The sequence below is a fragment of the Astatotilapia calliptera genome, chromosome 23 (assembly GCF_964374335.1).
Source record: "Astatotilapia calliptera chromosome 23, fAstCal68.1, whole genome shotgun sequence".
NCBI lineage: Eukaryota > Metazoa > Chordata > Actinopteri > Cichliformes > Cichlidae > Astatotilapia > Astatotilapia calliptera.
The window spans coordinates 20,946,845-20,970,449 of NC_137443.1; the positions used below are offsets into that span (position 1 = coordinate 20,946,845).

The following is a 23,605-nucleotide window of genomic DNA, read 5'->3' on the forward strand; positions in this document are numbered from 1 at the left end:
CTTAAACTTTCTTGCGCTTTTACACTAAGTTTTATGGTAGTGCTTCTCCTTCTTTGGTGATTATTGTTCAACAGACTGAAAAAAGCTGTAATATGTTTTTGAAGCATAGTTAAATTGTTATTTAATAGACTATCACATATCATAATTAGATTTATGATACTGTGTTAAGGCACAGTAAAATTGTGTTTTTGTGTGTCTGTGTGTGTTTTGCTGTAGTGCACTTCTTAATTGATGATCCGCCTGATTGGACTGGAAAATTATTTCTAGCATAAATTACAGTTTTATATTACAGAAAAAATTTGATATCTGGAAAAATAATTAAAAAAATTCATGCTTACTAGTTGACACTAAATTTTTAACTGATTTCTCTTTTCATCTCAGCCCACTGTGTGATTCCACAGACATTTCTCCACAAATTCAACAAGCTCATTGGAATATTATTACTACATATAAAAAATTCATTTAAAAAAATGTTTCTTAATTGTCTAAATGAAAATCTCAGTAGATTCTTGATTCTCGCCTACTCTACAGCTGGCATAGTTTCATTTCAAACTGCGGCCATATTTCTGCCAAATTAAAAAATTAGTTCTACATGAGATGATTAAAAAAGAGGAACTAACACACACATATGTACATGTACGTAATACACATACAGAGAAAACAAAGGGAAATATAACTGAATGTGAAGACATGCCAAATGGGGAAATCTGACAATGACAGACACATAAGACAGAGAGACAAGACAGACACAGGGACTTGACTGAAGAACAGGAAGGGATCACTAAAGCAGATAGCTAGTATTAAGGAAGCCGAAACACGAGTGGCGGGGCTCGAAAACTGGTCAGCGGTGGCCTACGACGCGCTGAGACAATTGCTAACGGAGCAGAGGAAACTGACCGAAAAGCTAGAAGACCTTCAGTGTAGATCGAGAATAAATACAAGCTTTGTTGATCCGAAGAGAGAGGCTAATACCTGATGGCACTGACCCACAAATATAACGGGCTCACCGGTCTCTCGGTCCTAGGCCAGGTGCTGATGCCACTCCCCGTTCCATTGTCGTCTGTTTTCTTCAGTTCAAAACAAAGGAAACAGTCCTCAGAAACGCATAGCAGAAGAAGATCCTTGTGAAAGACAAGCCCATTGGTTTTGACTATGGCTATGCTGCTACGGTAGTACAACAGTCCCGTGCATATAGAGAAGTGAAAAGCACACTTAAACAAAAGGGCATACGATCTCCATTAACAAAACTCTAGATTCACAGGGACACGGGCCCTCAGGTGTACCAAAGTCCGGCCGAAGCGGTATGAGAAATGCAGCGGAGAGGATTTAGGGTGGAGGAGCCATGTGAAAGAGGAGGATTTGACCCTACGTCTCTGATAGAGCCACTGGAGCAAATGTCACCATGGCAACCCGTGACCCGGAGAAGCAACGACGGAGCCATTCAGTGCGCGACAAACTACAAGTGTTCCAGCGCAGAACAACTTAACTTCAGAGGAGGGTTTTGTCACGGTCCTGGGTCATTTTGACCCAGCATTTTCAGTTCTTATATTCCTTTGTATTATGGTTTGTATTCTGATCCTTTTGTCATGCTTTGTTTATTAGTATTATTCTATGTTTCAGTTATTCTTTGTGAGGGATTAGTTCTTAAGTTGTGTCTCTCATTTAGTGTAAGTTCAGTTCAGTGTCAAGTCTGTGTCTGTTTCTTGTTTCCCGTTTTATTGCGAAAGGTTGTGCCTCATCTCAGTGTGTCTAGCTTTGCTCCCCATGTCTCGTTAGCCCAAACCCTCCCAGCTGTGTCTCCCTCCTGTTTTCCATTCCCTGATTACTCCCCTGTGTATATAAGCCCTGTGTTTTCCTGTGTTCCCTGTCGTGTCGTACCCTCAACTAGCTGTGTGGTCTGCTTTGGTGTTTCTGGTGTTTAGTCACCTGCTCCAGTTTAGTATTTCTTTTCCAGTGTTTCAGTACTCAGTTCCTCTGTTCAGACTTTTATTTGTCTTTTGGTGAGTTTAGTTAGTACGAGGTTTTTCCCAGCAATAAAGCTCCGCTTTAAGTTTCACTTCCGTGTCTGAGTTCTCCATTTTGGGTCCACCACTCCTGCTTGCCTGCCTGCCACACAGCCAACCATGACAGGTTTGACTTTATAGATACTCTATAAGTGTGGGGACAGAAAACTACAAATAGGTAGTGATGGGCAGGTGAAGCTTCATGAAGCACTGAAGCTTTTCATCCAATTGGTTCACCCCAGCGCGAAGCTTCTTGAAGCTTCATTTGCTCTAGTAGGACACCTACTGGACGTAAAAATAATAGCTGGCATGAATTTGAAGAGTGTGGCCTTTTGCACACAGCCTGTAAATGTCAACAACAAAAGGAGTGTGTAAAACATGTATATTGTAGTGATGGCAGTACACTGTGTATATTTATACTGGCAGTATGGAAAATGATCATTTGGAAATGCTTAAAATGGAAATGATCATTTACTGTGAGGTGAGGTGTGGTTGGGGTGTGGACAGTGGTTGTGCTTTTGTAACGTTGAGGTATGGACAGCTACACACTGAGGCTTTGAGCCTCAGTCCTGCCTGTTCACATTTTATTCAGTAAAAGCTAAATTTTCACTGCTTTTATAACCTTTAGTGGGGAGAACATAGCTAGGATTTAATGATTTAACAAATCTTTTAAATCCTTTGTCCTCCACAATGCTAAATGGCTGGGAGTCCTCAATCACCATGCTAACCAGGTCTTCATCTATTGGAGATTGTTCTCCTGAGGAAAGACAATAAAGATAAAGCACAAATATAAATATCACACACGTAACTTATAACAGCTGTATAATATTGTTATATCATTTAGTAACATTACTGCATGCTGTATTATCATTGCATTTGATGGCTCACCTGGTCTTGCTCCACAATCGGTGTCCCCCTTATTCTCATGCAAAGCTCTGTAGTGCCTAAGCATGGATGAGGTGTTGTTGTTATATCCCAGCTCCCTGGCACATAGCAAACACTTCACCTTGTACAAAAGTAAAGACAGCGTAACATAAATTGTATTGCACCATCAGTATTATGAAAATACATCTTCTGTAGAAATTTACATACCTTGTTGGGAGGAATAAGATCAAAATGTTCCCACACAGGGGAGGACATCCTCCTCTTCTTAGCTGGCTCCATTCTCTCCTGACTTTCTCTCCTCACTCTCATAAACCTCCAAACGGTCTCCAAACTCTCACTAACCGCAACTCTCCATCAAACACCCACATTCTGAATGAAGTCTGAGGGGTTTGTATCTCTGTCATATCTCGCGGCAAAGTTCGAACCACTTCATGAACCAGTCACGTGGTACAGCCAGGCAGCGAGGCTTCGGACGTCATCATTTTCAGCTCCTCCCATAAATGAAGCAAGCCTCGATACGTGCATCGCGGAAACGCCCCCTCCATTACTCGACACAAGCTTCGAAGCCTCGATACAGAACGTCACATCACTACAAATAGGTATCTGGCTCTCCCGAATAATTAATATGTTCTTTACGGTTCAAGTTGTATATAATCGCTCTACTTTGAGGTAGCCAACAACTTAAGATAGGATGAGTGTGACTCAGATCGTGGTTCTCACTGATTCTAAGAGAGGGCCCTCACTTTTTGTGAGGCTTTCTCTCTCATAATTGTATGGGGGTGTCTCATTTACTTCATATTGGGAGTCATACTGCAGTGTTGTTCAAGTTTTGGATTCTGCAGCTTTCTTTAATTGTTCATCTATTAGTTCAACCGCGTTTTGGTTTAGGTTTCGTTTGTTTTAAAGGTCAGTGGTGGAGGATTATTTCATTTTCACAACAGTATACTATGTCATAGTGTCTGGAAATAATGTTGCTTAATGTTAATGGCCTGGGAAATCAAATCAAAAGTTTTAAAAAATTGAAAAATAAAATAAGAATATAATCTTTCTGCAGGAAACTCATTTGTCACCACAATGGAAATTATAGAAATTTGGATATAGTAAAACATATTATAGCTCCCATATCAACAGCCATAAAAGAGGGGTGGCCATTCTTATGGCGAACAATTTGTTGTTTGACCTCTTTAAAGAAATAAAAGATAAAGAAGGACGGTACATCATTGTGAGGGGCAAAACTAAAAATAGTATTTTGACTCTTGTCTTTATATAATCACCACCCAATAGCCCCAAAACTTTCTTTAAAGATCTCTTTGACTTTGTATTTATGCAGGACACTTCAGTGTAATACTGAATTATAATTTGGACACAACTAGTCAAACTAGATACAAAACACATATAAACAGACACTTAAACTTGACACTTGAGGAAATGGGACTAGTGGATGTCTGGAGATTACTGCACCATTCACAAAGGAATTACATACATTACTCAATTCCGCACTCAGTGCGCACCTGGATTGATTTTTTTTTTTATTATTCAAAAGGAAGAATGTCACAGAGTGTTAGACTGTAAAATTGGGGTAGCAGATGTCTCGGATCATAAAGCAATTTTTCTGACAATTCAGTTGGACTCACTTCCAAGGAACACAGCTTGGCACCTTCATGTAGGGCTTCTCCATAACGAAACCATTACAAATTATGTTAAATGAGAAATAGATACATTCATTAAAGAGAATAACAACGGAGAAGTGAATCCTCTAATTCTTTGGATTCAATGAAAGCCGTTCTGCAGGGAAGCTTGATGGCAAAAGCCTCTTTTGTTTATATATATAAAAAAAAAAAACAATATGACAAAAAACTGAAAAGAGTTGGAACAAATTTTCAGGACTAAAAAGGACCTCATAATACAGAAACAATTTTTAGAGGTTAAAATACAAATAGAAAATGTATTGAATCAGAAAGTGGAAAGAAAGGCAAGATATTTGAAACAAAATTACTACGAACTGGGCCCTAAATCCACCAAATTATTAGTTGCGAAAACGGCAGATAGATAGAGCAATACACAAAATTAGAAACTCCTTAACTCAAGAGTTGGAAACTGAACCAGAAGAAATAGATAACAATTACTACCAGAAACTCTATCTGCAAGAAGGAACTGTAGATGTACAATCAATAAGAAATTTTTTTGTACTCACTAGATCTACCCAGCATCGGGAAAAACCGAAACGAAGTACTTACTAAGGAAATCACAATAGAAGAACTGAGCAAGGCAATCAGGAGAGAGAAATCCAACAAAACCCCAGGCAGTGACGAGTTCCCTGTGTAATGGTATCAGGTATTTTGGGAGAAACTAAACCTCATCTTGCTAAGAACCACTGTTGGGAAAGTTACTTTGAAAAATTAATTAATTATAGTTACTATTTACTTCTTCAAAAAAGTAACTGAGTTAGTAACTGAGTTACAGGATTCTAAAAGTAATTAATTACTTGAAAAGTAACTATTGCATTATGTCTAACCCCCTGGGGTCCAGGGTATAATTGGCCATTTTTAAGTACTTTTGATTTTCCCTCTACATTTCACCTTTAAAAAATATTTACTTTGCCTTGTTTGGTATCATCCTTTTCAGCACAACCTCATGTGTCTGAATTTACTGTTATGTTTTCATTTTGACATACTGTATTAACACAATTGATCTAAAATCACACAAAAAACATAAAATCAGAGTAGAAAAAGTTATATTTATTACTGTAACAACCACAAACATGTTTAATGAATCATATTTCATAACTTTAAATGCAAATATAAATTGTCAATTTTTAAATCCTATGCACACATTTTGCAAACAACAAAGTTATTTGCAGCCATTTACCTTTTACCCTTTTTATTTATAACCATTTCAAACTATTTGCATAACAATCAGGTGTTCTGCATTCAATAAGATGCCACACAAATTATTTGTGCCACTCCAAAAATTTCTGTCCACTATAAAGGAGAACACCACAGCCTGATACCTGCAGGTCTGACAGCAGGTGCATCACTCCTGTTTTTTACCTGGAGACAGCAGTCACCTCATTGTTCTGACACACAACACAAAACTATCCACAACACTACACACTAACTACACGTCTCTCTCTCTCTCTCTCTCTCTCGCCGTCACTTCTAAAATTTCCCCCTCTTTCTAAACAACCAAATGTCATGTTGCCATATCATTTTTTAATTGGTGCATTTTTCCACCAACACGAAAGGGCAGTTTTTTTGTTTTGTTTTGTTTTTTTTAATAAAAAATTAATATAATGCCAAGGCTGCTGTACATTTTTCAGGCACTGCCAGCTGAAATTCCATCTCAATAATTTGAGGCCTGGGATAAAATGTTGTTGAGATTCATATGGGGAGGCAAAAAGGCAAGAATACGCTTCTCCACTCCGCAGTTGCCAAAGGACAAAGGGGGTATGGCTTTGCCTAATTTTTAATTATATTTTCAGGCAGCACAATTACATTCTCTATGCCTATGGTGTGATAATTAATACACTGCAAAGTGGAAACAGATTGAGACACAAGATAGCACGGATTATAATGTCCAAACACTGTTAGGAGAAGATACCTTACCTGACATTGTTAAATCAAAACTCAACCCCATAACCCAGTTTTCACTTCAAACGTGGTACTCTAACATTTAAAACTGAAGGGTGGCCACAAAAAGTTGAGATGGATAGCCTTGTGCAATAGTGTTAAACCAGGACAATATGACAAGGCTTTCAAAGAGTGGACCAATGAGGGCCTAACTGCTTTCTGTTTAATTACCAGAAAGGACAAAGTTAGGAGCTTTCAAGAGCTTAAAGACATGTTTGAATTGAAAAAACAGAATTTGTTTCGATATCTACAACTTTGAGATTATTACAATAAAGAGATAGCTGAGGCTGAGATGATTAACCCTTTAATTGAAATGATGTGTGATGCCTGCCAACAAAAAACTACCAAACTAGTATCTAAATTATACCTCAATTTGATGAAGAACCAAAAATTTACCTCATTATATGTAAAGACAAAATGGGAAGAGGAACTAAAACTATCAATTACAGATGAAATATGGTACCAGATATGTGGCTCACTTCAAACATCTACAAATTCCCTACAGTGGCGGGAATTTAATTGGAAATGCTTTATTAGGTTTTTTTTTATCACTCCTCACATTAAGAGTAGGCAGTTGGGCACACAGCAGCCTTGTTGGAGAAACTGTGGTGAAGTGGCAGCTAACCACTCTCACATCTTCTGGTCTTGCTCTAAAATTCACTCATTCTGGAAAACAGTGGGTGATACTCTACAAAAAGTATTAGGTTACAAGGTTCCTGAGGACTGTACTGCACTATTATTACTGTCCTTTATTTGGACAAACGTCCTAGTTTCAACAAATTTTTAACATGAAGGTTTTGGTATCACATAGGAATCTTAAACTACAGTATTTTATTTTATAATTAAATTCTAACTTGGAATAAGGTTTCTGCAACTGAACTAATCTCCTACTCAATGTAACTCCTCCACTGCCTCCTATTACTTTCTATGATTACTATACAATGTCCTTTAAGTATGTTCTGTTTGTTAAAAAGGAAAAAAATGCTAATAAAAACAGATTTGCAAAAAAAAAAAAAACAAAAAAAAAAAACACTTTACCTTTTCCTCAGTAACCAAATACTACATGTTCCCTTATAATTTTGTTATTGGCTCATGTGGTTCATTTTTCCAGCAATAAGAAAGGGGGAATTCACTCAAAACAAAAGAAAAAAGTATGTGGTTTTTCTTTTTGTTTTTTTTTCTTTTGGTTTCTTTTGGTTACTGAGATTTGAACTCGTACAATATTTTTGGTCCTTGATTCACCCTCGTCTGAACCCTCGGAGAGCCTGCTGGGGAGCCATCCCAGCAGGAAACAGAGGCTACCCTTGTAAGGCACACTTTATGATTAAAAAAAAAACCCTAATTGAAACCTAAAGGCCTCTTTCACGCAGAAAGCAGTGATGACTGCTGCATTAGCCCAAAATGTGTCTTACACTGACGGCTGGTCTGTACCTATGCTTCATCATTGTTTGCATTTAGTACAGCCTTTACATGTACTATATGCAACCACTCCCTGACACCCTGATTGTATGTCAGTGTGTTGAATTTTGACTGTGGCATGTGTCAACTGCTCCCTGAACATATGCTTAATAATGGAGGTTATGATGTCATGTGATTATGATTTTTGCTCTTTTGAACGTTAGACATTTTCTTCAAGTGTATGTGTCAAAATGTTGGACTTTTCCTTTATCATTGTCTAACAGTATGTGTATGAGAGCGATGTAATGTCCATGTGTACATGCTGAAAGAGACTGTGCTGGTCTGACCCCCTCCTCCTTTCAGGGTGGAGCCTGCTGGAGTCCGATGGTTGAGACCAGGTCTGAGGAAGTGTAAGTGTGTGTTTTAATGTGATATGTGATCATGAAAACAAAGCAGCACACATTCAACCATCTTCAAACTGTCACATCACTCATTCACATCTCTGATGTCAGAAGTCATCATCAAAAAGTCAATCAATGAACAGATGATGGATCAATGGGCGATCGTGGCTCAAGACCTGGGAGTTCGCCTTGTAATCGAGCCCCGGCTCGGACAGTCTCGGTCGTTGTGTCCTTGGGCAAGATACTTCACCTACCGCGTACTGGTGTTGGCCAGAAGGGCCGATGGCGCGATATGGCAGCCTTGCTTCTGTCAGTGCTCCCCAGGGCAGCTGTGGCTACAACTGTAGCTTGCCTCCACCAGTGTGTGAATGTGTGTGTGAATGGGTGGATGACCGGGTGTGTAAAGCACTTTGGGGTCCCTGGGGGGGACTAGTAAAAGTGCTATACAAATACAGGCCATTTACCATCAATAACTGCAGCTGGATTGTGTTTGTTCTCTCCATCAGATTCCTGTCAACTCACAATCGACACAAACGCACTACACAGAAATCTCAAACTGTCTGACAACAACGGGAAGGTGACATGTGTGGAGGAGGATCAGTCATATCCTGATCATCCAGACAGATTTGATTATCCTCAGCTGCTGTGTAGAGATGGTCTGACTGGTCGCTGTTACTGGGAGGTCGAGTGGAGAGGAAGAGTTTATATATCAGTGAGTTACAGAACAATCAGAAAGAAGGGGAAACATACAGACTGTGTGTTTGGAAAGAATAATAAGTCCTGGAGTCTGTTCTGCTCTGGAGATGATGGTTACTGTGTTTGGCACAATAACCAGAAGACATCCATTTCCTCCTCCTCCTCTGTCTCTAACAGAGTAGCAGTGTATGTGGACTGTCCTGCTGGCACTCTGTCCTTCTACAGAGTCTCCCCTGACACTCTGCTTCACCTCCGCACCTTCAACGCCACATTCACTGAAGCTGCGTATCCTGGATTTACAGTCTCATGTGGTTCCTCAGTGCGTCTGTGTGTAGTTTAGTTTAAAGAGTGTCTTGTTAGTGTCCTGTAAAACTCTGATTGTTGAACAGATAGTTCAGTCTATACATGTCTGTTTTTTCACTCAGAAACACAGTTTTAGATTCATGGATTCAATCAGTTGATGTTTTAAACTGTTTTTCTGTCAAAGCTTCACGTTGAATATCAGCCTAGGTCCACACGTACCCGTGTATTTTTGAAAACGCAGATTTTTCTATGCGTTTGCACCTTTCGTCCACACGTAAACGGCACTGAAAACTGAGATTTTTAAAAGCTCCTGCCAGGGTGGAGATTTTCGAAAACTCAGTTTTTGTGTTTGCGTGTGGACGCGGAAAACAGAGAAAACGCAGCGTCAAAGGATTGCGCCTTTTTTGACGTCACACTGTGCGCCACATTATTGTTTCGGTGAAATGGATTTCTACGATGGCAGACTTAGACAAAATACTGTTACTGTTAATTTTACTCTCTGCAGTGTTTAAATGCTTACATATACACACACAGTTACTGTGCCTCCACACATAGGACTCAGTTCTGCTTCTATGCGCCATCTTTTTTTACTCTTTCCCACCCAGGCTTCTAGACTTTTGATTGGCCAACATTTCTACACGGTTAGCAATATATCTCCTGTTGCTTTGGCATGTTCCTAGCAGCGTTTTCCTTCATTTTTGCGTTTACATGTGGACAGGATTTTTTTTTAAAAACAAAAGCTGAAAATCTCAGTTTTCAAAAATACCCATGTACGTGTGGATGTAGCCTCAGTATGCTGTGTTACTCTGAAGTTCAGTTCAGCTGAGATGATGAAGTTCATTTCAGTGTTGGAATAATGAACTTAATCAGTGTGATAACACTGCATATTTGAAAACGGATATTATTAAACTGAGAGAAACACTGATGTCAGTAAAGAGGAACTGATTAATGAGTGCTTACTGCCCTCAGATGGTCACAGATGTAAATACAAGCATGTAGCTATATTTTAAAAAAGCAGATCTCTTCACATATAATTTTCATCTTGTAGCTCTCTAACATGTTAGCTAGGTAATTTCACATTTGTGTCTTTTTGTGGAATCAGTATGAATCCTGCCTTTTCTTGTTTTGAAAGACTGAGCATGATATAAACAAAATTAAATCTGATCTGTCCCTCTACAAATATGGACAAACCTCAGATTCTGAAGTTCTCAACTTTTACATTTTGTCCTCTCTTCACTTCTGCTGACAACTGACGTGTCATCTGTTTGTTAAAAACTAACAGAGGAGGCTATGCACACTAATAAATTATCCAACAGAAGATTTTACCTTTGAGACAATTGTGTAGGTCTACTTTCCAAACTGAGAGCTGCAAAGATGAGATGATGGTGCAGGTTTCTAGTCTTAATTCAGTCTTGTTGCCGCATTGTGGTCACCTGCAGGAAAACAGTATAAAATAAAACTGAAACCTGAAATAACACTAACTAAAACAGAAATGACACACCCAGTGATGATTACACAGTCCCATGTATTTCATAATGAATAATGTAATTCATGAATTAATGCTTTATAGCAAGATCTTTTATGACGAAAGGCAACGTCAATGTAAGACATTCTTTCAAAAACACCTCTTAAGATCCAAATGCACTGCACATTACCTATCTGCTATTGCAATTATACCAGAATGCATGTGCAACGTTTTGTAAGTACAGTGAAGTATAGCTAAACTTTAGACAAATACAAAAAGCAAAAGATTATTTTATATTTACAAAACTAAAAATGTATTGCAAAGTTTACCTCCGCACTGAGGGGCAATAGATAGTTGGTGGATCTGAACCCCAGGACGTTCTTGGTTTTCGGTGGCAGTGCTAAAAACTGAACCACCAATAAACAAAATGTAAAACTAAATAAAAATGGAAATTGCAAATAAAATAAAAAAACTCAAATGTGATGCTTTGTGTGTAATCTTGTATGCATGCACACATACAATAGTCTTCACTGTATTTGATAATATGATTCACCTTCTGGTAATCATAGAATGACAATTTAAATGTCCTAAAGAACTGCTCTTGCTTATTTGAAAGTTGTGCACATCATCTGTATTTTGCCCGTGATTTTACCAGCATCACTTCACATTTTCATCTGATTTGAAATGTGTGAGTTCACTGGGTGAGAGGCACATGTGCACTCTATGAAAAGGTATTCCATCACAGACAATATACAGGTAATCTTTCATGGTCACTTTACAGAGCTCCCAGTTTGCCTACTACATCTCTGCACTGACTGACCTGAAGAACACCAATGCAGACACAGGAAATTTTCCAAAACCTACACTAAAACTCTGGATGTTGGTGTAGTGGTTCGAAATGATCTCTGAAGGTGTTCTTAATCTCTCTCAACAACTGCAATGACACAATATCTAATGTGAGTAAACTGAGTTGTCCTAAATCATAAGTTACCTTATTGTCAAATTTTAGCTGTTGCAAAATCTTCACCATTTAAACTGTGAAATAAATAAATCAGATCAACAATGATTTGGATCATCCAAGCTAATATAATCAACATTCAAAATCATATTAGTCACAAATAAATCTTGATTATTTATTATAGCCTTACTCAGGGCAGATACACGTGGAGACACAACCAGGTTCTCAGGTGTCTAGCTGAGAAATTTGAGTGCAAAAGAAAATCCATTAACGCTCACCTTTCATGAATCAAGAGGAGCGTCAGTTTTCATCAACATTTGCCCGGGAAGGAGCCAAGCCGAGGACAAGCCCCTCAACCCCAGACCTGGGCCCGCTGAAGGTTGCCAGGGATTGGCAGATGCAAGTGGACTTGGATCAGAGGCTAATTTTTCCCACAGAGATCGAAACAACAACTCTGCGACCAGACCTCGTCCTCTGGTCTAACTCCTGAAATCTTGCGTACGTCATTGAGCTGACGGTACCATGTGAGGAAGCAATTAAGGAAGCATTTGAGTGTAAGAAGCTGCGGTATGCCAACTTGGCAGCTGAGGTAGAGGATAGAGGCTGGAACATCAAGGTGCACCCGGTGGAAGTGGGGTGCAGGGGCTTTGTTGCCAGTACAACACCAAAAATGCTTATGCTGGGCTTACACTGTGCGATTTTTGGCCCATTTCGAGCCGATTTTTGAGTCGTGCGACCGTTTTGGTGATCGGCCCAAGTTTGGTCTTCGTCGTGCATCGTGTAGTATATGTGGGGTAACGAGAAGCAATTAACACCTTACGACCAGCTCCCGATCATTAATCGCTTGGTCTCTGTTTGAAATCCTCCCGACCGTCGTAAGGGTGTCACTGCAGCCGCTCACACTGCGCACGCACAAACACATAAATGTCGACGAAAAAGACGGAGTAGCACAGCAGTGCAGCATGTGATCTGGGCACAAGCGATGGAAGCACAACTTGTAGAACTTTGGAAAGCTCATCTGAGCCTTTTCGATGTGGCCTCACAAAATTATCACAACAACTGTGAAAATAGTTGTTGCTGCTCAATCACAACTGCATGATCAATGTTTTTCATTAGCAATTTAGCAAAGTTGATGGTGGTGGTGTCTCTGTGTGAGTGAAAGACAGCGAGGGAGAGAAAGGGAGAGTGAGCGACAGATTTTCTGTTATAACCTTCATTTTAAGGACGCACAGTGTGAGCACTCAGGTCGCATCAGAGCATCGGGCCGTATAGTGTGAGACCCTGCATCGTGACCTGCGAACTTCTAACCCCTGCGAGTCAATCGTGCAGTTTGAGCAGAATAGCTGAATAACGTGACTGAAAAAATCGAACAGTGTATGTCCAGCTTTAGAGAGATTGGGATCAGAGGACAGGCGCAATGGCAGGCCATAAGAGAACTAGCTAACACTGCTGAGAGGACCAGTTACTGGCTATGGTTAAAAAGGGCTGACATCACTCGGGCAGCTAAGGCAGTCAGCTAACCGCGAGACAAAAGAAATGTTCTGCTCTTCTCCCCTCTGCTCTTCTTCCCTTTTCTGGGAGGCAGTGGGGAGGTAGAGTGTACAGCCCGATCCGGCGGGGAGGTGTGGGAAGCCATATCGGGCGCCCCCCTTCTGGCTCTCCTCTCTGCTCTCTCCTATCTTGTCCCTTTTGTCTTACTTTTCTCTATCACCTTTTCTATCCCTTTAAAGAAGCTAGGCTCCATAAATGCTAACGTGGTAAGTATTATTTCTCAGTTGCAGTGAATAGATAGAAAATAAACTGTAGGAAACTAAACAGAAAAAAGAAGAAGAGAAATAACAATTTAACATAAACCAGTGACACACTCCAGGGCCTGATCAGCCCTGGCAGGGCCTCCTTGATGAGGGTGTCTAGTGATAATGGCCGAAACACCCGATGAAGCCAAGGTCCACTACTGACGATGTGTCCCAAATTTTACAATTATAATCTAGATCAGATCTCTAATCCCTAAACCTGACCAAGGAAGGAAAATGGCAGATTAGCCTGGGTAAAAGACCAAAAGTTGAGGCCCACAACAATGTGTGCTGCTGCCAAACAGTCATCCCTCAAAAGGCTCTCCATCTAAAGCAATGCATTATCAGGGACTGTAACATCTAGTCCTTTGTACTGAATTAAGTTAACAAGGATCTTGCTGTGGTTGAAGTGTACCTTTTCACAGGGGAATTCCTCGAAATTTAAGTATAATTAAAATAATCAGCAAAGCAGGGAGCAGGGATAGCTCAGTAGGTGGAGTGGTTCCCCCATAATCAGAAGGTCGGGGTTTCAAATCCACCGTACAAGGTACACACTGTTCCCCGGGTGCTGGATTGGTAGCTGCCCACTGATTCACCGAGTGAATGGGTTAAATGCAGAAGACAAAATATCCCAAGTGTGGGACTACAAGGGGTTTGAAATTACTTAAAGTTTATAATAATAAAATTCTAATTCTACATTGCCCATAGGTGTCAATGGTTGTCTGTTTCTGTGTGTTAGCCCTGTGACAGACTGATGACCTGTCCAGGGTGTACCCCACCTATCACCCTATGATAGCTGGGATTGGCTCCAGTAAACTGATTAGGGGTGTGGCTGATTTATAATATCAAGATGACAAGAAATGAGAGCTTTGTAGCAAAAAGGAATGCAAAGAAAAAGTTTTATGTGAGTTATCTAGTTTATATAGCACTATACACTATTACACCTGTAAGCACCATAATAGCTATAGCATAATAATAGTAATTACTTCTAATATAAACAATGGGGGAAAAATCTGTATTCTGAGTGATTCACTGTTAGAACTTGTAAACATTTTTAAGCTCCTAAACAGCATTGTTTCTGAGGGGGAAAGATGGAGAAACATAGGGGGTGAAGGACAGACTTGCCTATACCATTTATGTTACTGCAGCCTTGATTTTCAATTTGCTCCTAGAAAGCCTCACATGTGGATGGTTGACTGTGAGAAGAAAGTGAAAACAACAATTAACTATGCAATGAAACAATAAGACAGAGTCAGACGTTTAGATGATGACATGGAATATTTTACCATAAACTTTCACATAACAGCTTACTTTATCTTACAAAGGGCCATCAGCAACAGAACACCGTGGTCTAAACATTTTAGTCTTAGCTAACTTGGCTAGCATTAGCTAAATGGTTGCATGAAGCCAGCAGAGACCTTGAGTACATTTTTACACAAAATTCACTGTACTGCATGTGGTTGACTCTCCAACTCTGAATGTCCTGCTTTTGAAGTGTTTGCTTGGCTGTCAGCAGACATGAAAACAACCACCTGAAAATGCACATGCTCCATGACTGCCTCTCGGCCATCTGTAACCTCCCTCTTCCCATCACTGATGCTACAGTCCTTTGGAGGGTGCTGTCTGAGATGAATTCTTTACTAAAGTTATGCCCATGTTAGCTTATTGTTTTGCTCTATAGTTCAGATAGTTCAGCTAGTTCAGTCTGTACATGTCTGTCTCTTTTATTGAGAAACATGTTTCATATTCATGGATTCCATCAGTTCATGTTCACTTAAGCCCCACGGCCCCGGTACCGGGGGGAAAAAGGAGGAGATCACGTTTAATCGATTATAACACGGGATCAGAAATATAAGTCCCGACATGTGTGGTATCCACAGAAACCTCTGACTCTTTGCTAAAATCTCATATAAACCCTTTCTACAACCACCAAACACAACGAAAACAAGCTAGATTAAACGAGCAGTTACGTAAATGCGCACAGGTCCGCTTAACAACAAAACCGTACCAGAAATTCTTTAGACTTCATCTAACCGGCTAAAGAAAGGCTGGTTACGTTCCAGAGCTATCACCAATTCCAAACACCAAATTTCAGCACACTCTGACCAAAATTCACAGAATGAGCCGCAAAAAAGATCACAAAAACACATAGCAGCGCAAATGCGCTAAGACAGAAATTGGCTTACCGTCCTGATTTCCTCCGTTATTTTCGCCGGTAGCCATGTGATTATCAGCATTTACCATGGCTAACTAGCCGCACCAGAGCCATTACCATCAACAACCTCCATTTTAGACCAATGACTGTAGAAAACATGGACGACACGACAGCACCTCCTCCCATTGTGCAAAAATGAAGCCAAAATATCCCTCTTGTGGAGGCTGTCATCTTGCATTTTTGGAGCCAGATTCTGCGCGGTAGTGACTTGAGGTGGAGCGACTGAGTCACGCTCCCGGCACCCACACACCCGCTGGACATGACCGCAAATACGCCCCCCTACACTTTTTACGTAGCCTGTCTGCTCCAGTTTTTTGCTGATGGGTTTACCACGACTGACGACTCGTTTAATTAAGATAAATACAACTAATAATTCACTGTTATAAAAAAGACACACAGCTTATCATCTTATAGTTCTAAAATATCTAAAATCACTCTGTTGTTAATTCGTTTGCTAGATTACCCACTAGGATATGTACTGTGTTGGAGGCTTGTTGCTAGCTAGTTAGCGATGCTGCACACCTATTATTGAATAAGTCAGCACTTCTTAGGTGTTGTTATCCATTTTTAGACAGCGATGAGATCAGCTGCACACTCCACAGAGGCCCAGAGTTACTATTAATATCAAAAATATAATGCTGTCCTTTAAGACTTTAACATTTAAGACTGTGAGTGTAATGGATCTAAAACTGTTTAAATCTTCAGAGCCGTCTACAGCCTGGTAACATGGAATCTTTAAAAACAGTAGCAGAAGGTTTCAGTAGTGTAGTCTAATTTGTTCTTTTCATTTATTAATAATAGAGTCCATATTATATCAACAGCTAAATTCACCCTGGGGAGAAACTAGTGAGAGAGACCATGAGGACTAAGCTGGGTTTCCTGGGTCCAGAGGTTTGGAGAAACTTCTTCACTTTCTTTCATCACAGCTGTCCTGTGCCAGAAGTTCTGTTGACCCACTGAGAGAGGCTTCATTTAAGAAACACCAGGAAGACAGAAGCTCATCGCATTGATCAAGCAGGACTCATGATCTTCACCAGCAGCTCCCACACAGGGAAATCTTCAGCACTCCTTCGTAGGCCTGCTCCAGAAGATAGATAAACCCAGCATTTCATAAACACTGTGATGGAGACCTTTGGTTTGTGTAATGTTATAAATACTCGGATACTCCCCAGAGGCTCCGGACTTTTACATAAAGATATTATATTTAGTCCTGTAGAAAGTTATATATTTAAAATATATTATCCTCTCTGGTTACCCTGGTAAGAATAACTCTGAATCACTTTATGGTAAATAACACACTATCTGCAGAAAACTGTGAAAGAATTCCAGATCACCAGTTTGTAGTTTGACATACAAGTGACAACCTTTGACCTTCATCAGGTTTTATTTAATTGTGTCAGAGAAAATGAAATGTGCTCTTCATGCAGCGGAGTACATCAAGTGTTTAAAACAGAATCTGTGCAGGTCTGAGATCAGCAGCTCTGTAACACCAAACTGAGGTCCTGTTAATGCTGATATATAGTGACACAGTTACATGGATGATTAATCCTTTTGACTTTTTGTCTTTAACTTTATCAATAAAACAGCTGCAGCTTTCACTGACAGCACATGTGGCTTCTTTAACTACTGTCCTTAGCTAAGGTTCTGGTGCCACTGATCCAGTGGCGGCAGCGCTGCATCTCTGGTGGTCTGCCACGGGTCTGGCAGCAGCGGCGTAACGGTTCCGGTGGCCTGCCACAGATCCACACGTCCAATGGTGGCAGCGGCGGCGCAGCTCTGGCAGCCTGCCATGGGTCCGGCAGCAGCGGTGCTGCCGCTCCGGTGAGCCACAATGTAACATGACACACGATCCATAACGTGCTGGCCATGCAGGACGTGGCCGCGCCGGACGTAGACGTGGTGACCGTGCTGGTCCCTCTGACTTGCTGAGCTCATCCGAGGCCAACACAGGCTCCTCAGGCTTGGTGAACTCCACTGCCGGCGGAGCGTGCTCCTCCCGCTCGCCGAGCTCCTCTACCGACGGTGTGTGCTCCTCCCGCTCGCCGAGCTCCTGCTCCAGCACACTGAGCTCCTCATCTGGCGGTGATGCGGTGACACGGCAGCAGCAGGCGGTGGATGTGGTGGCAGAGTAGTGGATGTGGATGGTGGAACAGATGACAGCTGAACTACACGCTGAGCAGCAGACTGAGTTGAGGGTGATATGGCTAACATGAAAGGTTCAAAGTTCAAGGTTCTTTATCTGTCACATGCATAGTTATACAAGTATAACACACAGTGAAATGTAGCCTGACACGCTCCTCGACATGTGCAAAAAATTTTGGGGGGGGGGGGGGGGGGGGTGTAGAGGAAGAACATTATATATATATATGTATATATATATATATAGTATATACATTGGGTGAATGTGCAGTAGTAGCAGCAAGCAGGTGAATTCTGTACATTAATAAGAATAGACATCTGACTATTTTACAGGATAGACAATATAGACATATTTAAAATTAAAGGAATTTGAAATGTACATTGTGCCTTGGTTTAGTGTCTGGAAGAGTCCTGTCTCAGTCAATTATAGATGATGTGAGAGGGCGGGTGTGTGTGTTTAGGGCCCGGATGGCTTGGGGATAGAAGCTCCTCTTGAGTCTCTCTGTCCTTGCCCGGATGATGCAGAACCTTCTACCAGATTGCAGAAGTTGGAACAGTTTGTTGCCAGGATGGGACGGGTCCTTCAGTATCTGCGCTGCTCTAGTCCGGCATCTCCTGGTGTAGGTGTCCTGAAGCGGGGGGAGAGCAATCCTGCAGCAGCATTCTGCTGTACGGATCACTCTCTGGAGAGCTTTTTGGTCCTTCACACAGCTGTTCCCAAACCACGATGTCATGTTCTGTGTGAGGATGCTCTCCACAGCGCCTGTATAGAAAATCCTGAGGATCTTTGGAGAGACCCTGAACTTCCTCAGTTGTCGTAGGTGATACAGGCGCTGCCTAGCCTTTTTGGTCTGGACCTGAATGTGGGCAGCCCATGTCAGGTCTGAGGAGATGTGGACACCAAGATACTTGAAGGACTGCACCCTCTCCACTGGAGCTCCATTGATGATAATGGGCTTGTAGTCTCTGTGCTGACCCCTTCTGAAGTCCACCACCAGCTCCTTGGTCTTGCTGACGTTCAGCTGGAGGTGGTTGTCCTGGCACCACGATGCCAGATTCTTCACTTCATCCATGTAGGCCGTCTCATCGTTGTTGGAGATGGCACCCAACACCACTGTGTCGTCAGCAAACTTCACAATGGTGTTGGAGCCATGGGTGGCCACACAGTCTGAAGTGTAGAGGGAGTAGAGCAGTGGCGAGAGGACACATCCCTGAGGTGCTCCTGTGTTGATGGTGATGCTGTTGGAGAAGCACCTGCCCACCCTCACCACCTGAGTTCTGCCAGTGAGGAAGTCCAACACCCATGCACACAGACGGCTGTTAAGTCCCAGATCCCTCAGCTTTGTGAACAGTCTGCAGGGCACTATTGTGTTAAACGCTGAACTGTAATCAACAAACAGCATTTGCACATAGTTACCCTGTTTCTTGTCCACATGGCTGAGAGTGGTGTGTAGGACGTGGGCGATGGCATCCTCTGTGGATCTGTTGGATCTGTAGGCGAACTGCAGCGGATCTGTGGTGTCTGGGATGGAGGAGGAGATGATGTTCTTCAGCAGCCTCTCAAACACCTTCATTACTACCGAGGGCAGTGCAACTGGCCGGTAATCGTTCAGGGATGAGGGTTTGCTGTTCTTGGGCACAGGGATGATGGTGGATCTTTTGAAGCATGTGGGGACCACAGACTTCACCAGGGACTCGTTGAAGATGTAAGTGAACACACCTGCTAGCTGGTCAGCACAGCAGCGCAGCAGACGGCCGGTGATGCCGTCTGGCCCCGCCGCTTTCCTTGTGTTCACTCTCCTCAGTGCCGCTCGGACGTCATGCTCCGCGATGCTGGTCACCGGTCTCTCGCTGATGACGTCACTGTCCTCGGTAGTCAGGCGGTAGATAGCATTAGCCGCCTGGCTAACCTCGAAACGGGCGTAGAACTGATTCAGCTCGTTGGTGAATGCAGAGTCGGCGTTGATTGGCGCAGTGTCCCTGGCTTTGTAGTCCGTAATGGTGCGTAGTCCGTGCCACATACTCCGTGTGTCGCCCTGGTGGAAGTGGGACTCCACACGTTCCCATTACCGGCGTTTGGCATCTATCACCGCGCGCCGCACGCCGTATGAGGCCGCTTTGTAGGCGCTCATATCGCCAGTGGCGAGACCCGCGTTGTAGGAGGCGGTCCTGGCGTTTACTGCAACGCCAGGACCAAAGGGTTGGAGAGGATGTGTGCAAAGGGTGGAGAGGATGATAATGTTACAGCTGGCTCAACAAATTCCAGGGGTCCAGAAGCATCTGAGGCCTCCAGTTCGGCCTCTGGGGAAGCCCTGGGGAGAACCTCCGTCTCCATGTGGCCAGACTGGGCCAAAAAGTCATCTGGGTCTGCATGCTCTGAGCTCCCTAGCTCCAAGCTCACAGTCTCAGAGTGAACATTCTCTGAGTGTTTGGAGGTAAAGCAAACAGTGTCTGACCCCACCGACTCTGAGCTAACTACTTCAGGGCTGACTATGCAAAATTCTGCCCCAGAATTAGGACTCAGGCCACATTCATGTGTCGGTGGTCCAAAAATCTCCACTGGGGTTTCAGTTACACCTTTCACAGTTTCTCCATTGTTAATTGCCGTAGCGGCTATAGTCTCTATTTCCATGTTCACAGGGAGGGAATTTACAACCCTGGCAGAGTCCATTTTACTCACTGTGGCGTCCAGAGCCGCTGGTCCTGAATCTTCAACAAGCACAGGAGCGAGTGTAGATATGGCTGAACGCTGCTTGCGAGGACGCCTTCTCCTCCGTGAAGGCGGGGCCGTGTGTATGGAAACCGTCCTCTGCTGTTCATCTGTGTTTTGATTTTCAATGACAGGATTTATTGAAACAATTGAGTCTGGTTTACCCACTGCAGTAATGAGCAGGCTGACTGGGCCAAAACCGCAGGAGTGGGTGGAGGCGTAATGGGGTGATGATGGCGAGGGCGACATCTCTTCTGTAATGGAGGGTCAAGCAATTGTGCCGCAAGCATCAACGGGAAAGCCCACCGCCGATGCATGAAAAACCAGGCGGCTAGAGCCTCTAGGAGAGCAGCCGGACTTTCCTTGCTCAGGCCACCCAAGCCAAATAATTCAAAACTAGAGCTATCCCTTAAACTAGTGACCAATAACGTAAGTTTGTTAATGTCCAAAAAGTTTGCGGTGAAGGTAGTGGATGAGAGGTAATTGTCCAAAAACACTACCTGTATGTGTCTCTTGGGTGGATCTACAGCCTGGATTACGCTCTGGCAGTAATCCCATAGCTACGCGAGCGATCCCTCCTTCGTGACAGCTCTTGAGTTTGCTGGGTCCATGGTGGTTGGTGGGATCATTCTGTCAGGGATTGCCAAGACAAACCGTGGGGATGTGGGAAATGAGGACCCAAAACGCAGGATTCTGCGATGCAAACAGTGCACTTTATTTACAGTGAAAGCTGTAAACACAATACATCCCCATTGCTCCCTAGACTCCCGTGTGTGTGCTCCCCTCTGACGTCTGTGCTTGTGCTCCCCGCTGTCGTGTTTCCGCACACCCCGAGCGTGCTGCCTTTCTGGTCCACTCTTCCGCCTGCAGGAAAACCACAGAAACAGCCGTCAGCACTGATCCCCGCGGGCATACACGAACTGCACTGTCATACGCTGACACACACTAACTTGGGATAACAACGCAATGATCCCACGCCGGTGGGAGCTCCAACACTCTCCTAAAGCTCCCCCGATGAGCCCTGATCAGCAACAGGTGTGTGGCAGGAACTTCAGGTGTGGCCAGTCCTCCCGCAGGGCCACACCCATTAGGCCTGCAGGTGGCTGTCCTCCATCCTCCAGCCACACCCGCAGACACACACATATACACACCCACACCCTGCCTATACATATAATGAGTGGAACACAGAATAACACAGCATTGTGCAGAAAAACACCCACATCACCAAATCATAACAATAATAATAATATAATAACAATAACAACAACAAACCACACTGCTCACGGACCCCCCGAGTCGTCCAGAGCCGGGTCCGTGACACATCCGCTAACATGGAGGAGGCGGGGTTTATAACCTATACTTTTTGGGGAGCTGTCACATCATCATCATCCATGTTTTCTACAGTCATTGCACCCACCGCCTATTAGCAGGTAGCTTTTCAGCTGCTAATAGGACATCTACTTAGCGTTTAGCTACATTTAAGTTTTGGATACCGGGAAAAACACTGTGCAGTTTATTTTATTAGTCGGATTAAATGAGGATTATTGCCTTTGGTGTTACTCTGGGCTGTAACTTTTGATTGTGCTCTCTGTAATTTAGTTTCTCAGTCCTTACTTCCTACTTTGCTGCATGTCTATGCAATATAAATTCACACTAAATGCTCTACATTATACAATCTAATGCACTATGTTTGAAATGCGTTAATATATAATTATAGTCAAATTGGCCATAACTAAATATAGTTTGTAATGTTACCATTGTAGGCTATTTATTAATGACTGCAATGCTTTTGCTGTTATTTAAATTCTACAAAGTGTACATTGGTATTATAATTGTATTTGTGCATTTATTTGTTTTATTAATTTTATTTATAGCTAAGTCTCATTTTGTTTTTAATTTTCTCTAGGTGTGACTGTTGCCCCAACTGCACAGCTGGCAGACAGAAGAAAATCACAAGAGTTGGAGATCTATAAGATGAGGCTAGAGTGGCAAAAGCATAAAATTGATGAGCTCACCAAAGAAAGGGACTATCTAAAGGAGCAATTAGCAACATGTAATTCCACTCTTAAAAACATTACATAGCTTTTCACATATTTCCTCTGGTTGAATACTTACATAAGCATTCTGATGAGTAATTTTGTCTGTGTTGTCTTTTTAACTGTTTTACTAGCTCTCTCAAAAGAAGGATTCCAGTGAGGTATTGAGCATGCCTTCACTGTCCTCTGATGGGTCTTTTGATGTGAGTTCTGACTCCTCCGTGAGTACAACTTCATCAGATGAAGACAGTAAGAAGAGGAAGAAGAAGGGCAGAGCAAAAGAGCACAAGAAGTCAAAGAAACATGACCAAAAACCTAGAACAAGAGGTAAAGTGATTAACTCAACAGTTTGATTCTGCATGCTGTATGTTACTGTGACACACTAATGTGTGATCCCATCAGAAGTTGTACTTGTTAAAAATGAGAGTCCTGGAGTCTGAGCTGCTCTGATCATGGTCCTCTTTATGTAAGGTACAATAACAGATACACATCTATCTCCTCCTCCTCCTCTGTCTCTAAAAGAGCAGCAGTGTAGGTGGACTGTCCTGCTGGCACTCTGTCCTTCTACAGAGTCTCCTCTGACACTCTGATCCACCTCCACACCTTCAACACTGCATTCACTGACCCTCTTTATCCTGGATTTTACATCAGTTGTGTTTCTTCAGTGTGTCTTTGCTAAGTTTGCTAAGTCTCATTATATTAAAGAAATACTGTCAACATTAGTTGCCATGGTGATCTAACAAGTAAAAAGAAAATATTAACCTCAACATACCTCACTAACCCATTAATCTTATGCTGTATTTCACCCTTCAGCACAGGTGTTCTACAGGGTGTGTCATTTATATGGATACACCATAATAAAATGGGAATGGTTTGTGATATTAAAGTCCTGTTTGTGGCACATTAGTATATGTGAGGGGGCAAACTCCTCAAGATGGGTGGTGACCATGGTGGCCATTTAGAAGTCGGCCATC

General features: G+C 42.3%; 1 protein-coding gene and 1 long non-coding RNA gene across 2 annotated transcripts in view; one reads left to right on the forward strand and one right to left on the reverse strand.

The window, feature by feature from the left end:
- Window positions 1–11,226, forward strand: part of LOC113015719 (NLR family CARD domain-containing protein 3-like) — a 39,928-nt gene extending 28,702 nt beyond the window's left edge. The window contains exons 8-9 of the mRNA XM_080297585.1: window positions 8,279–8,325; window positions 8,823–11,226. Of these exons, the coding sequence (XP_080153711.1) occupies window positions 8,279–8,325; window positions 8,823–9,352 (577 nt within the window). The 3' untranslated portion in view covers window positions 9,353–11,226. The remainder of the gene's footprint in view (window positions 1–8,278; window positions 8,326–8,822) is intronic.
- On the reverse strand, window positions 1,359–16,307 carry LOC113015726 (uncharacterized). Its single transcript, XR_013905389.1, has 8 exons — window positions 15,718–16,307; window positions 12,017–14,727; window positions 11,772–11,815; window positions 11,110–11,187; window positions 10,642–10,748; window positions 3,096–9,337; window positions 2,892–3,009; window positions 1,359–2,760 (listed from the first exon to the last, which is right to left on the reverse strand). It is a non-coding gene; the product is annotated as an uncharacterized LOC113015726 (long non-coding RNA).
- Window positions 16,308–23,605: the final 7,298 nt, after the last annotated feature.